Consider the following 15,992-nt stretch of genomic DNA (forward strand, 5'->3'; position numbering starts at 1 on the left):
TCTAATCTTATCTAAAGATTTAGTTTCTTACATCAAACGAAAATTATAATAAAATATCCAAAATTAATATAAAAAAGTTTGTATCCTTTTCTTCTCTATCTTTCTCCCCATCACACACATATATATCGTAGGAAACAAACAAACAAACAACAGTTAAAATCTCAGATAAGGACTACACATATACACACCCATTAGTCGTTAATTCATTACTCTTCTCACAACCACCACCTTCTTCTGAACACTTCACATAGCTAATTGCGACGGTAACAAAACCGTTGCAAAAACAAACAAAATGGTAACTGGTAACAATGAAGAACATGACGGCAACGGCATTCATCAAACTCCGTTACGAATCCCTGAATTGCTCTATGTTTCTGTAAAGATGGAGAATCCAATTCTTGCTCTCGCTGGAAATCTTTTTCCTCACGTTTTTTTCTCCTCCGCCGCATTACTTGGGGATTCTTGTGATTGTTCGAAAGCTGTAATTTTGATTCATGCCCAATTAATCATTTTGTTCATATTTTTCTGGGTTGGTGTTGTTTCTTATTGTTATTTTTGTTGTTATTTTTGGTTTAGCTTTCGATGGAAAGGGAATCGGCGTCAATGTGGGAGTTGAGCTTTGTTGTTCCTCAAAATCATGGTAATGCTTTCTTATTTTTTGTTTGTTTTGTTTTTTAAGTTATAAACATTTGTAGCTGTGGAACTGCATATTTGGATTAACAACTTAATTAAGTGCTTATAGCATAAGTGATTATCATATAAGTGTTTATACAAAACTTATATCTATAAAAGTGTTTATGTATAAGTTATTTCTATAGAAGTGTTTATGTATAAGTTATTTATTTCCGTAACAAAATAAAAAAATAAAACCAAACTGTTTTCATATAAGCTATTCTGGAGAGCCTATGGAAGTAAGGTGAAAGGAGTTTGTGTTCATGGACATGTGCTAATCTTAGTAGATAAGCACACATAAGCCATAAGCCAATCCAATCAGGACCTAATAAATCAGAGATATCCTACATAGATTCTTTAAGTGAATGGTCATTTTCGTCTTTAAATGTGTAAGGTGATGTCACTAATATCCCAATAGTCTATGAATTTGTTGAAATTACAAAAAAAATGTCTTAATATTTCTTCTAGGGTTAAATATGTTTTTGGTCCCTATAGTTTCACAGAATTTTCGTTTTAGTCTCTGAATTTTGTTTTCACACTTTTTAGTCCCTGAAATTTCTTAACTCAAGGTTTATAGTCCCTACTTTTCATTCAACTCGTGCATATCATTTGAAATTTTAATTTTTTTTTTCTGCGGTCATGTTTAGTACATTATATGAATCTCTGTTACAAAAATTAATTTTTTTTAACAAGAGATGAATTAAATATGAATTTTTTAGTTTTTTGCACATAAAAATTCATAAATAATTCATCTTATGTTAAAAAAATCTAAATTTTTATCGGAGATGTTCTTATAATATTATAAACATGAATATAAAAGATCATTCAAAAATGTGAAAGTATACAATAGTTTGATTAAAAGTAGGGACTAAAAACCTTGAGTGAAGAAACTTTAGGGATTAAAAAGTGCGAAAACAATCTTCAGGGACCAAAAACATATTTAACCCTTTCTTCTATTAGTAATTTCATTGACCAAACTGACTAACGAAAGACACATTCGAGCACCAAAGACTGTAGCGACTGTGTCTGTCCTTACCTTACTAGAGCATATGAAAATAAGCTGACATATTATACTGCTTAGACATTATAAGCTATTTTTATACTCTTTCAACCACTTTCTTATGTTGTAAAATAAGTTCAAATAAGCTCTTCCAAGCATTAACCGGTGCAGAAACAGAAAATAATTAGTTTTTAAAATTCAATTACTTTGAGAATTGATCAATAATAACTTTTATGTCTGGACTACATTTTGTAACCTGATGTGTTGATTTTGTTTGAGAATTTCAGAAGCTTTGGATTTCAAATTCCTCCTAAAGCCAAAAGATGACAACTCCCCTTGTTTTGTTGAGGAGGGTCCGAATCGTGTAATCATTGGGGGAGCATTGCAAGGTGGTGCTAGGCTTGCTTCGTTTAAGCTTGATAATGATCAGGCTGTTGAGTATAAAGTATTTGTTCAAGCAAGCAGGGTTTCTTCCTTTGACCTTGCAGCTAGTTGGAGGGCTTATAAGGAGAATTTTCATCCTTCGGCTGTACGCGGGATACCTGATGTCAGCATAAGTTCAGAACTTCAGACAGAAAATGAGGTAAGACTCCAACTGCCAGTTTGTTTACTCTGTCCCCTTGGTTCAACATCAAGGTACTTCATCAAATTGTTTTCCTTCTGTGTACCTGCAGAACAAAGACTTACTACTCTGGCTGCAAGTGTTTAGATGATTTAGTTAAAATGCCTCATGTGAACGTGCAGGATGTCTTATACTTTGTTTTTGTTATAAAAAACTTCTATTGTTCAATGTGGATTAGTTAAATATTAAATATGCTAATTTGTCTCATGCTAAGTTCTTTTGTTTGTTATAGTAGTAAATAGTTGCATTGTATAGCTAGTGTGCAGCTGCATAAACTTGAAGAGATGTTTCATTTTCATTCTTTAGAAAAAAATAAAACAGCTTAACAGGTGACTTGCATTTGTCATATACTGTTTGTTTTTCTTTTCTTTTTCATGTTCTACAATTTAATTCTTTCTCAGTGTTCTTATAACCAATCCTAACCATAAACCATACTGCACTGTTATCAATAATTCTTCTTTGTTAGTGCAGTGATCACTGTGACAGTCCAATTCATTTTTGTTGTTGCACAATTAATTACTTTCTGAAGTTGTGTGAACACTAGTCATGCCTCAAGATTTTGTTTAACAGAAGCCACTTTTATAATTTTATTCTCTTCAAGGAACTGTAGTTTGTGCTATAATATTTTCCTAATCTGATATTGCACAATAAGTTCAGGTGATTAGTCTAGCAAATAAAAAGTTTATTGTTGAATTACATGTCTTTCTCTTACAATGCTATGTCATGTACCACAACTCGTCGTCCAATTATGTATCTTAACTGGTGGCCTTGATATGTTCTACTTTTCTTTTTCTTTCTAATTCTAACTTATGGACCTCATGGCTCATGATTAACTTTTCATTTTTTGTTCAGACTGTCTCTTCTGTGGGTTTGGAACTTGATCTTGAACATTATGTCGTCCCAGCTCCCTCAAATTCAGCTCGTGTATATGCAGCTAACTTGACAGAGAATCCCAGATCACGGAATAGTGTCTCTGGCAGTGATTCATATTCCGCCGGAGATGACAGTTTTTCTTTTGATCAACCAGAAACCGTAAATATTTAACTGTCAAATTGATATTGAAAATTTATGATTGACATTAAAATTTATTGTTAAACTTTCTCAGAGATTTTCAATAAATACTCTGCACAAAGTGATACAGAGCATAAAGTACTAACCCTTATTTTTATATTAAAACTAAACTCCTAATTTATATTAAAAAGGAACATAAGATGCATATAATAAATATTCAAAAATGGAATCATGATACAGTGAAATGTTTTATAGATTTTCTAACACTCACCCTCAGGTTAAAACGTACCAAGACTTAAGCGAGTTACAACTTTACAAGTATGTGTCACAATTAGTAGTATATTTGTTGCTTTTAAAATGCAAAATACCACTTCTTGAGGTTAAGAGGAAAAATGAAAGTAAGCTAGTAGGTTATATTCTTTCTTGATTATTTGATGTTTCAAATCTAATCGGCTATGTTGATGTTCCAACTAGGAGATGGAAATCAATGACCTAGATCCATCTAAGGCATATGAAAGTCCTAGAATGGTTAAATCACAGTCAGTGGGAACAATGTCAACTCTGCGAAAGGAAGATGGTCAGAGGGGACCTTTTGTCGATAGGGGTGTTGGATTTCCAAGATTTAAAAAATCCTCTAGTTTAAAAGCTTTTACTACTGTTCTTAGTTTGGACACTGATACCGAGGTTTGAATAAATGCTTTCCTCTCTTTTTTTTTTAAACATTAATTTTTGGTGGACTAATTTAAATTGTTGTTGTTTGCAAACAATTGTTTCTGCGCCTCCTTTCTTTGGATAGAATTCATTTCCAGCAGCGGCTGGAGCTGTTGCAGCTGGTGCCATTGCTGATCAGATGCTGGGTCCCAAGGAAGATAAACATTTGGCGATTGTCATGGTATGCTTCCTTGAGAAATAATGAGTCACAAACTGTTTTAGCAACTTTTATGAGGAATTATTTATTTTTGGCTTTAGCTGTAAATTGAGATTTATAAATAAAGAAATATACCTTAAAAAGTATAAATATGGAAGTACCTGTTGAAATTCCACATTTCCATTTGTATTTTTTAGTCTAACTTAGTAAATTAATTTATTTGAAATTGAATGAATCTAACTATCGTCATTTACTTAGGTGAGTCTGCCAGCTCGGGGTAAAACTTTCACTGCAGCTAAACTTACAAGATATCTTCGCTGGTTAGGTCATAATACCAAACACTTCAACGTTGGTAAGGTTGTTCACTTTCCTTCACTTGATTCTTCATTATAATCAAGGCTATGTTTGGATATCTAATGGAGCGCAGTTAAATGAAATGAGATAGAATGAAGAGTGGAATAGTACATAATGGAATAAACTTACCATTCCTTTCTTTGCATATTTTAATGATGGAATGGAGAAAAAGGCTTATTTCATTCTATTCCACCCAAATTGTGGAATTCTCATAGATTGAGATAGAACTTATTCCTTCCTTTTTATTCTATTCCATCTATTTTAAATAATCCAAACAGAGGAACTTTGAATAATTTCATTCCATTTCCTTCCATTAATCCGAACATTGCCTAATAGTCTTGCACTTAGTGGAAGATTAGAAATATATCAAGTATGAAGTTAACATGCTCATATTTTGATGTCACAGTATCGTCGCCTTAAGCACGGAGCTAGTCAGGTAAATTTAATGGAAATGTGTCCACAGTATAGATAGTTTCTTCTTTTCATTTACTTATTTTCTGCATTTTATGGACAAGTCCCAACTCCTAATTGTTAGATTTGACACAATTTGCAAATACATAACATGGGCTTTGGTGCTCTAAAATGCTAGGGAATTTACATTACCGAGAAAGACAATGATTATTAATGGTCTATGAACTTTGAATTATGTCTCAAGAGCAACAGTTGAAATTATGGGCATAATATCAGTGTTTTTGTGTTCTATTATGTTTATGTTGAAGTTATGGGGTTTAGATAAAAGAATGAGAATGATAAGAAGAAATATAATTATCATTTATGGTGAAATATGATTTCATACAAACTCGATACCAATTTGATAGTAACTTGATGCTAACAACTGAACACTAACCCCTATTTATAGAATACAAGACTGTTACTCCTAAATAAATAGGAAAATTAGGAAACATTCATGATAATAATTATATAATATGGAATCTAATCCTAGATAATTTAAGATACTCTAAAATTAGAAACGGATCCTAGAAGATAAACTAAGATACTCTAATATTTTGTATAAAATATTCTAAGGTATTTCATAAAATGGTCTAATAGTTTATAATACAATGAGTTTTTACAACAACCACGATTCACATAATCACAGATACGCTGCTTGACCTAAAAGTTAAGCAATTAAGTTTTGCAACCAAAATGTTTAACTTGAATAATTTAGAATGATTGACCTGCATTACACAATAGGTTGTACATAATATATATACAAAAAGTATGACTCAATAAGGAAAAGTAGTAAACTAAGTATTACCGCTCAAGAGAGTATCGCACTATATCAACTGATCACTATGAGGAGCTTGACTCCCTTCCTTTAATGATACTTTTATACTTGGAATAATGAAATTAGAGTTGGCAATCGTGCTTTGTTGGGAAATTTTTAATTTGTCATTCTTTCATGCAGTCTGCTGATTTCTTTCGCGCTGACAATCCTGAAGGCATAGAGGCACGTAATGAGGTAACTTCCGGCCAGTAAATTTATTCAAGAAAATAATATATGAGAGTATAGTTTATTGATTGCCTGCATAGTTTGGTCATAACTTGAATTATGAAGATGTTGCTTCCAGACTATTTACAATTTTATGAAAATAAACTAATTTATCTTTTAAGGCCTTTAACACAAATTCCAGTTTTTTTGTTTGCTTTAGTTGTCAATATTTCATTTGTGATAAAATCAATTAATTAATGACCAATGATCTGAATATATTGAGAAAAAAAAAATCTGGAACTAATTTCTGAAGAGTTGCATTATAGGAAATCAACACAGATTGATGTTATAATACAAAATGATTTACTGATGTCATTTATTGAATGGAAACACCCTTTTTTACCCATTATTGTAGAATAAAAATTAGAAAATAAACTCATTGACAAATATTAGAATTTACGACTACTTAATCTTATTCAAATGCTCTATTTCTAACATTGGTTTCTCTTGAATGATCTTGTTGGTGTTAACATCTAGCAAATGTAGAAGATTAAGCGGTTGTATTAAATACCTTTTAAGACTTATATAATATTACTTTTAAGTGTTGACATTCGGTTTGTCACGAATGATTCTGGTAATGTTAACACCATGTTGACCTTTCTCTGGGTCATAGTTTTAATATATCATGTACCCACTAGGTAGCAAAGCTTGCATTTGAAGATATGATAACTTGGATGCAAGAAGGTGGTCAGGTAAATTCATTCTTCTCCAGTAAATTTGTTACTTTTTTGTTTCATGTAAGTTCTCTGCGTAAGTTTTAAATTCAATATAGGTTGGGATATTTGATGCCACAAACAGTAGCAAACAGCGTAGAAACATGCTGATGAAATTGGCTGAAGGAAGATGCAAGGTATTTTAATCACAGATGACTACAGTTATTTAGGTAATATGAAAATGATCTATGTAACTTTGAACTCTTCTGATGAACCTTTTCATTTTTATTGCAGATTATCTTTCTGGAGACAATATGCAATGATGTAGACATGATTGAAAGGAATATTCGTTATAAAATTCAGCAAAGTCCTGACTATGCAGAAGTGTACGTATGCTTTAAAACTTTTGACATCTTATCTGAATCACTTTGTAGAGACAAATGCAATTAGCTTTTCTCTTGCAGGCAAGATTTTGAGGCTGGGCTCCGAGACTTTAAAACTCGTGTAACCAATTATGAGAAGGCAAGTCTTTCATATATACTTCTGATGACTGTTCTAGGTGAGCTTTCGCGTTAAATAATGCTGATTTTGTATTACTAGGTTTATGAGACGGTAGAAGAAGGATCTTACATAAAAATGATTGACATGGCCAGTGGACGTGGTGGGCAAATACAAGTAAGTTTTACCTTCATTTATGTGATTTGTGTGTTGAAAATTTCCCTCTACTTAGCTCATTGTCTGGTTAGCTAGTATCACAAGTTTGATATGGCATGTCTATCGACCATATAGAAGATGTTTAGATTAATAAAATTTTTTTAGATACACTTGAAATTTTTATCAATATGAATATTATTGATTGATAAGTTAAACATTATAGATGTATTATAGACAATTGAACACGAGTCCTAATAGATGATAGCCAAGAAAAAGGAAATAAAAGCTGTCCTCATAATTATACACTATTTTGTGATATGTACAAGAGAAAAGGGGATATGCACTCTCAGCGTAAATTAGTTTTACATTGACAACCAATGAGAATAAAGTATTTGGCGGTTATTTTTAAAGCGTAAGTTTAAAACGGGCTTATGTGGCAATATGTTGAATTGTCATTGGATGTCGTTGTAAAATAGTTTTACACCGATGATACACCTCCATTAAATTCTATGTACAAAGCTTGCCTCAAATTTTTATACAATACCCAGAAATGGATCATAGGAGAGCTTCCTGATCCTCATCTGAATATCTTACAAATTGAGTGGGACCCTTGTTTTCATTGATAAGACCTTTTCCTCAAGCTGCTTTAAAGCACTTCAGATGTGAATTACGACGAGATGCGAAATATGGCATCCCAATGTTCTTTACAAGATTAGTTTTTTTTTTCTGACGCATTACAAGATTAGTTAAGAAATTGACTTACCACAACAATAACCACAAAGGAGGCATCTGGATAGGTAAAGTAAGATAATTTTGCTTGGCCACTAGTATTCTGTGTCTCTTTGGATCTGGTGTATCCTCAAAGAAAGGAACATCTACAGAGACATAAAAGTGATGTGTAGATATACAATAACATTGATAACCCTTTAGACAATAACCGAGCGCTATGCAAGTAATCATCAATAAAAGTAACAAAGTATTTGAACACCTGTTGACTCAGTACGGCTAGGACCTCCGTGTCAGAGTGAACCAAGGCAAAGGGACTTTATGGATCCAATTAGGGAGTGAACTATGGGTATGTTTTCCATTTTGACAAGACTCACAAGACAAATTAGATAACTTGGAGAGACGTGACACTATTTTTGTAGTTTTGCACCGCTCGGGTGACTCAATTGAGCATGTATTAGAAGTGGGCAATCTATGGTGTTGCATATTCAGGAGTGGTCAGGGAGATGATAGAAGCCAAGTCTTGGGATGGTGAACATCTGGATATGGTCATTGATAAAAAAGGTGGCAGCTGACAATGGCAAATTGGCGGTAGTAGTCACTATAGGTGATTGTGATTTCTGAGTGGCGGCACTGAAAATATGCATGGTGAAGGTGGTGAAGGTGTTGGAAGGTGCAATGTAGCTTGCTCAAGGTGGCTACAACAAAGGCGGCTACGATTTTGATGTAGACGTAGTCTCCCAAATTGAGGGTGCTGATATCAACTTGAAAGGGTCTGAATAATCTGAATATTATTGATTACAAACTATGTGCTAATTTATACACCATTGAACATGAACCCTACTAAATGATAGTAAAAAAGTTTATCCTATTCTGTATGATTACAGAACATCATAGTGATATATGAACATATGAATAAGCGAAAAAAGTTGATTATTCTATTTAGAAGGCATAGTTTCACTTGCACCTCTAATTTTAAATAACTTATGACTACATACCTTTGAGTTTGCTTTATGCCTGCCTTAATAATTATTGCACAGTTCACCGAAAGCATAGAGTTGAAAGTGTGTTTGTTCTGCACACATTCACACAAATTTTATGATAAAATATGGTCTATGGTATGACATTGCTTTGTTAATTATTCACAGTCTAATCTCTTTTGGTATAGGTGAACAATATCAGTGGCTACCTGCCTGGCAGAATTGTCTTTTTCTTGGTAAGCTTTTGTTCAAGATTGTAGTTAATTACATTCAAAGACTTACATTCTCAGGCAGGAAAAAGAATTGATTTGGTATTATTAGAAATCTCAGAGAGGAACCGAAAGGGAAGATTAGAGAGAATTGATTCTAATTGCATCTTAATGCTTTCATTCGTCTGATTTTGATTTAGATACATTACAGGTATTTGTAGAGGTTAGAGTGGGGGGGCCAGTGGGTTAACTGACCCAGATACATATACAAATTTACAAAAATACAACTGTATGACCAATTTAACTGACAGCTGTGAATCTGCAGGCTGGTGATTGGCTATTGCATATTTAGTGCTGTTTTGTCAGAGTTTCTTTAGTTTCTTTTGTCACAAATAACAAATAGCAATCCTCTTTTGCCTAACTTCCCAAGATAGTGTTGTTTAGGAGATTAATGATACACACCCTGCAAGCCCCAGGGGTTGGCCTGGTGGTGTAGGGCTTGGGTCTTAGGAACGTGCTCCTTTCTAGGTCTTGTTCCATACATTGCTTCACTTCACTCTGGACAGTGTAATTGGTCCCTGGATTAGTCGGTCCTTGGGCTGAATACCGAGTTTCTAAAAAAAATAAATCATACACACCCTGCAAATGCTACTCCATATCACTTCTAAGTTTCTCAAGAGTAACTGGTTATTTTCTTCATGTCTTGCAGATGAATACACATCTTACACCACGGCCAATATTACTAACTCGGCATGGAGAAAGTCAGGATAATGTGAGAGGCAGAATTGGAGGAGATCCAGCATTAAGGTATATTCATTGTTTTTTTAGTGTATAATTGATGAGGACATATGCTGACAAAGGTAATTTTATGAAGGAGATCCTGTTGTTTTGTTTAAATGAACTGGTAGATATTAAAATAAATTGTGGTTATTAAGAGTTCACAGTGTAATTGGCTTGTTCTTGTAGTAGCTGTACTAAACTTGTAATTGAATCGGAGTGTTAGGTCCTCTTTTTTTCACAACATCTCGAGTATTTGAGTCATTAAATGTGATGAAAACTGGGTGATGGTGTCACTGGTTGACAAGGAACGATAGCGAATACCAAAGGCAGTTGTGATAATTTTCAAAGGAGAATTTAAAACAAGTGCTATGAAGGCACTGTGACTATATGAAGAGGAAAATCTGAATTGTATACTATTTCTTTAACAATTGCTGTAAGTTTTTAGTTGACCAACTTTACTAAATTGTTTCAACAGTGAGGCTGGAGAACTTTATAAACAGAAGCTTGCCAAATTTGTTACAAAACGTCTCAAATCAGAACGAGCTGCTTCTGTAAGCTTTTCCAATTGTATGGATTCAATTCTGGCATGCATTTTTTCCTTCGAATAAACCAAATGATTACAAGAAATCAATGCTTTTATGCCATTTTTCTTCTACCAATATTCCTTTGCTTGGTATAGTTACATATAGCATTTATCTTGACCTGTTATAATGCTAGTGATTGGCAATGTACTGTCGGTAACTTATTCCTGATTCGGATTAAGTATATGGCAAGGAGGTGTGTAGACCTTCAAAGATATACAGAACTGGAGATCCCTTGGACAAGAAATGATACTTGAATTAGGGTTACATATTTGCATTCTAATGCTTCCTTTTCATGATTTTGCGCCTCTGATACTATCAAACAGAGCATTCTCTTCATGTATAGGATTTTGTTGAAGTTATATAATTTAATGCTGAATTAGTTTTTGCCATGTCAATTAAGTGCATGTATGAAAATACTGAAATGCTGAATAGTTTGTAATGTTTGCAACTTTTAGATATGGACAAGTACACTGCAGCGAACAATTCTGACAGCAGGCCCCATTGGTGGATTTCCTAAGGTTAGTGTCATCCTTAAGTTAGGAGATATGGATTGACATAATTACACTTTTTTTCTTAAATAGCCAATATTACACGTTAATTGTGCTCTTGCGCTTACTTTCTATACATGCTAGATACAATGGCGTGCACTTGATGAGATAGATGCTGGGGTGTGTGATGGAATGACATACGAAGAAATCAAGAAGAACATGCCAGAGGAGTATGAGTATGTCTCGAACTTATAATCTCATTTACTTCAGATAAAAGAGCAAGTAGATGATAAGAGCAGAATGACGATTAAAAATGTTTTAAGTGTGTTTAACTATTTTATTTTAATTTGTGCTTATATATTATTGCAGATCCCGCAAAAAGGACAAACTTAGGTATCGTTATCCTCGTGGAGAGTCTTACTTGGATGTTATTCAAAGGTTGATACATTGCATCTTTAACGCTATTTAGATCTTAGCTACTACTTGTTTAACATAAATAACTTAAGTCTTAATGCTATTTCAGGTTAGAGCCTGTAATTATTGAGCTTGAGCGGCAACGAGCACCTGTTGTTGTCGTATCTCACCAGGTATTAGATATGAATCATATGATGTTAAAATAAACTTCTACTCGTATCTCTTTTACTGGTTTTAATCCTTGAGATTTTTAAATACTTCTCTCATTGCAGGCAGTTTTGAGGGCATTATATGCTTATTTTACAGATAGGCCTTTGAAAGAAATTCCACATATGGAGGTAATATATGAATTCATATTTAGCTGAGTGTGATGTTCTTACTCATAGAGTTGATGCAATAGCCTGATGGAGCTTGTGTGTGGCAAATATTATTCTTTTAACAAAATACTCTCTCTTCCTTAATATAAGAGAAAACGTACTTTTTAGATACATTGAGTAACTAATGTATCTGGCCTATAATACATACTAGATACATTTGTTACTAAATGTATCTAAAAAGTAAATTTTCTCTTATATTAAAAACCGGAGATAGTATTATGGAAGGGGAAATTATTATTAATTAAAAAGAACACTAATGACCATTTTACAACTGTCCCCAACGATATCCCTTGAAGTTACAAGTTCAAACTTAGCTTGTGGCAAATATTTAAGAAATGAGTTTTGGTTATTTTTGAGTTGGAAGAAACTCAGGTGTGAAGTTCACCATCATAATTTCAGAAACATTTTAATAAATCATGAATTTACAAAAGATATCTAAATATGAGGTTTGCTTATTTACAGGTGCCACTTCATACTATAATAGAAATAGAGTTGGGAGTTACAGGTGTCCAAGAGAAAAGGTACAAACTGATGTGAGTAGAGAAGAGAAGAAAAAGGTTGGGAAAAATAGATTTTTATGTAAACTTTTTTTTTTTTAAATGAGGAGAAAAAATGATGAATTATCATGTAAATTGTGATCCTCTAAAATGTTCTCTATTCATATGAATGAGCATTCTTTAGTTCCTTATTTGGGTCAAGTCTAAGGTGAGACAAGTCTTTCACCATGCACAAACTTATTTTTACTATTGGATTGATACATCTCACAATGGTGAGACTTATTAGTCAAATGGTGGAAACAAATTTATGCACGGTGAAAGACTTGTCTCATTGTCTCATATGATATTAGACAAAACCCTTTATTTAAAGAATTTTAAACTTCAAAACAATAGTACAATTTTTACACAAGAACCTACCTCCATGTTCCCATGTTCTTCACTTCACTCCCTTTTTGGCAAATCCATAATGCTGAGATAATTGGTTAAAAAAACTTAAAAGTATTGGTGATTAAAGTTAGTATTTTTAAAATCATTAGTATTTTTCTTATTTATATGCTTTGTAGAATAACTAAATTAATATAAAAAACCTATTAAAATAAATTAACAAAGGTTTCCAACTCCAAAAACACCTTTATTATCAATAAAAAGTAATATAAAAACTAAAAAAGTGATGGATAAATAAATCACAGGAAACATGCATCAAAATATGGTATGCAATCTATATAAAAGATCTCCTACTGCACTCAGCAGTGGACTTAGGGTGGCTATAGTTCTACTACTAGAGTGGTCAATAAATGTTAAAAATAAACAAAAGTCCTTATTATATTATTTATAGTATCCGTTTCCATATTCACATGGGACCCCTGATTTCACATTCATCAATCTCTTTCAAATTATTAAAACAGGACTTAGGGGTTTCATCCTCTTCTTGACCTAACAAAACACTCCTCTAACATTAACAAGGTTTAATAGAAAGTTAAGTAAAAAAAAAGAAACAAAAGTTTAATAGTATAACGAAACTCCTTTGCTCCTCTCTTTGTTACTAAATTATTTTTTCATATTTTTCAAATATATATCTACACAATATGCTTGTGGTTGAGGATCCAAATTTCTTTTTTTTTTAAAAAAATCTACACTGTATAAATTTAGTGTATTTTTCTAGATAAATACATCCAAACTAATTTTTTATTTGGTATCCTTGAGTTAAGTAGAACCACAATAAATAAAAAATCTTTTTTTCAGAAGTTGTAACATTGTTATATTCTTAAAGTTGAACTTGAACTCAAAATTTATATAGTTAAACTAAAAGAGACTTAAATCATCTCGTTTGTTAGCAATTTGGTACATCCAAACTAACTTGATAATTTGACATAAAGGGGGGCAGAGCCCCAAAGAAAACTAGGAAACTAAACGAATACTCCGAGGCATGCAAGCGCTAAAAAAGTTATAAAATAGGAGATTTTGAAGCTCGCTAGGAGGAGTCTCCAAAACATGCAAATCAAAGAAATTTACTGTTAAACTGTAATTAGCTAACCAATTAGTTGGTTTGTTTCCTTCACATCAAGTGTGATTAATCTGAACATGCCAATTCATGTTGGCAAGATCACGAATGCGTCTAACCAAGGTAGGAATATTCCCGTTGACATTGTAGTTTCTTGTTACCATTTCAACTAAAACTTTTGAATCACTTTCCACTTGATGATTAGTAATTCCTTGTCTTATAGCCAAATCCATTCCGGTGTACATGCCCCACATCTCAGCGTGGAGGGCATCGCAAGAGCCAATTTTACGGGCAAAACTACTCAAACAGATGCCATTGTTGTCTCGAAGAAGACCGTCACACCCTCAAAGGTTCATTGAACTTTTATGAGCGCCATCACAGTTGAGTTTGATCTATCCTTCTCGAGGCTGCTTTCGTCCAATAAAAATAGTATCCTTTTGTCGATGCCAACCATTCAAATGAGTATGCTCGCATCTATCAATTTCCATTGCCATCTTGAGAATCACATGAGTTGGGTTGTTGGGATGTCGAAAGCCATCTTCAAAGATACTCTTGTTTCTCTACGTCCACATGTGCCAGCACGCTACCATGAAAATAATCTGCTATTTTTTCAATCTAATAAGGTTTTTATGAGATGTATCTGCTAGCTAAGTAACGGACAAATATATTTTTATAAATTGTTAAAGCGTGAGTCCAAGAAAAAAAATCTTTTTAAAAACCATGTCTATGTAAATAATAATACACACTCAAACAAACCCTCCACATGAATCTAATAAAACTGACCTACACCTACCTTCCACTGCCATTGCCTTCACGAGTGCTCTTTTTCTTCCTCTTTCTACCCATCCTCACATGCATCACTCCCCATTCCCTTCCCATAGTACACTTCATAATTTTTCACTTCCCTTCAAACATTTCCACATACACAACAACTCATCACAAAACAACCACAAAAAAACAACTAAATAAGATTCTCCTACATTACAAACACAACACAAATGGAGTATTTTTAAGGTTCTGTTTGGACTCTAGAATAATCACTTCAAGTTCCAACCTTTATCCAAAAACTATCAAAACCCATTTCACCCATTAAACCAAACTTCCCTTACAAATGCTTAGCCAACCCAACTCAGTAAACTCGTCCACCAACCCACTGAGCCAACTCGTTCAGAACATGTTCTCCGACAACAACAGCAGCAGCAGCAACAACAACAGCATCATCATGCTAGCAGCAATCATTTCTCTGCTCCTAGTAATCCTCTTTGTCCTCCTTCTCCACATCTATGCCAAATGGTTCCTATCTCAGTCCAACTCAGAGACAAATACTCCCCGCCGGCAAGCTCCGGTGAACATCTCCGACGTTCCAGTTACTTCCAACTTCCAACACCATATCAACATTGAAAGATTCGAAAGACAACCCAAAGGACTTGACTCAACAATAGTTTCGACAATTCCAATGTTTGTGTCAGAAGAAAAAACAGAGGAATTAGAATGTGTGATTTGTTTGAGTTATATTGAAAAGGGTGAGATTGGAAGAAAGTTACCAAAATGTGGACATGTTTTTCATGTTGAATGCATTGATATGTGGTTGAATTCACATTGTAATTGTCCAATTTGTAGAGGTTTGATTGTTGAGAATGATTCTCATGTTGTTGAGATTGTGATTGAAAGTTCAAGTGGTTCTGTTTCTGTTTCAGAAAGTTCTTCTTTGTCTTTGTTTGGTTTCTCTTTGAAGAGAATTCTTAGCAAAGTTTTTCTTTCTTCTCATGTAAATGAATTAGATGATGGTTCATAATGAGATTATCTTTTAATTTCTTTATTTTATTTAGAATTAATTTTTTTTTTTTATATAAAGGCTAGTGTAGTGCAAAGGCATCAGTTGTAGAAACTTGACATCCCAACTATGTTGGCACCCCAAGCACCACCAATCATTTGCAGCACCACACATAAAAATTTATTGAAACAAAGCAATTGAACATTGGGGGGACTAGGCCAAAACCCAAGAAAAACAATCAATTGAATCTATAAGAAGGCAAAGCTGTCCTATTGCGAAAAAAGTCATCACCAATAAAACTAGGAACATTATCCCACCAGTGATTTTCCCGAGACG

General features: G+C 33.4%; 2 protein-coding genes across 3 annotated transcripts; both read left to right on the plus strand.

The window, feature by feature from the left end:
- Window positions 1–97: 97 nt before the first annotated feature.
- Window positions 98–12,568, plus strand: LOC123920913 (6-phosphofructo-2-kinase/fructose-2,6-bisphosphatase-like). Of its 2 annotated transcripts, XM_045973259.1 has the most exons (23): window positions 98–481; window positions 577–640; window positions 1,960–2,255; window positions 3,147–3,326; window positions 3,780–3,989; window positions 4,102–4,197; window positions 4,432–4,530; window positions 4,934–4,963; window positions 5,936–5,989; window positions 6,658–6,711; window positions 6,792–6,869; window positions 6,967–7,058; window positions 7,137–7,194; window positions 7,273–7,347; window positions 9,221–9,268; window positions 9,951–10,048; window positions 10,497–10,572; window positions 11,061–11,123; window positions 11,238–11,329; window positions 11,463–11,531; window positions 11,617–11,680; window positions 11,780–11,845; window positions 12,347–12,568. In XM_045973259.1, exons 1-23 carry the CDS (start codon window positions 293–295, stop codon window positions 12,419–12,421), a joined length of 2,226 nt encoding a protein of 741 aa, XP_045829215.1. In that variant the 5' UTR covers window positions 98–292; the 3' UTR covers window positions 12,422–12,568. The 2 variants fall into 2 exon arrangements, 1 of the variants encoding a protein (XP_045829215.1); XR_006813824.1 differs by lacking the exons at window positions 11,617–11,680; window positions 11,780–11,845; window positions 12,347–12,568 and having other exon boundaries at window positions 132–481; window positions 10,497–10,588; window positions 11,463–11,512.
- Window positions 12,569–14,644: 2,076 nt separating this feature from the next.
- On the plus strand, window positions 14,645–15,701 carry LOC123923421 (RING-H2 finger protein ATL63-like). The gene has a single exon (XM_045976111.1). It carries the CDS (start codon window positions 14,994–14,996, stop codon window positions 15,675–15,677), a length of 684 nt encoding a protein of 227 aa, XP_045832067.1. The 5' UTR covers window positions 14,645–14,993; the 3' UTR covers window positions 15,678–15,701.
- Window positions 15,702–15,992: the final 291 nt, after the last annotated feature.

The sequence above is a fragment of the Trifolium pratense genome, linkage group LG4, assembly GCF_020283565.1.
Source record: "Trifolium pratense cultivar HEN17-A07 linkage group LG4, ARS_RC_1.1, whole genome shotgun sequence".
NCBI lineage: Eukaryota > Viridiplantae > Streptophyta > Magnoliopsida > Fabales > Fabaceae > Trifolium > Trifolium pratense.

Bases quoted from the DNA above. Each gene is read 5' to 3' on its own strand.
- LOC123920913 (XM_045973259.1), top strand. From the start codon at position 293: ATGGTAACTGGTAACAATGAAGAACATGACGGCAACGGCATTCATCAA. The intron at 3,990-4,101 runs GTTTGAATAAAT...TTCTTTGGATAG, and splicing joins GTTTGGACACTGATACCGAG to AATTCATTTCCAGCAGCGGC. The intron at 10,049-10,496 runs GTATATTCATTG...TTGTTTCAACAG, and splicing joins GGAGGAGATCCAGCATTAAG to TGAGGCTGGAGAACTTTATA.
- LOC123923421 (XM_045976111.1), top strand. From the start codon at position 14,994: ATGCTTAGCCAACCCAACTCAGTAAACTCGTCCACCAACCCACTGAGC.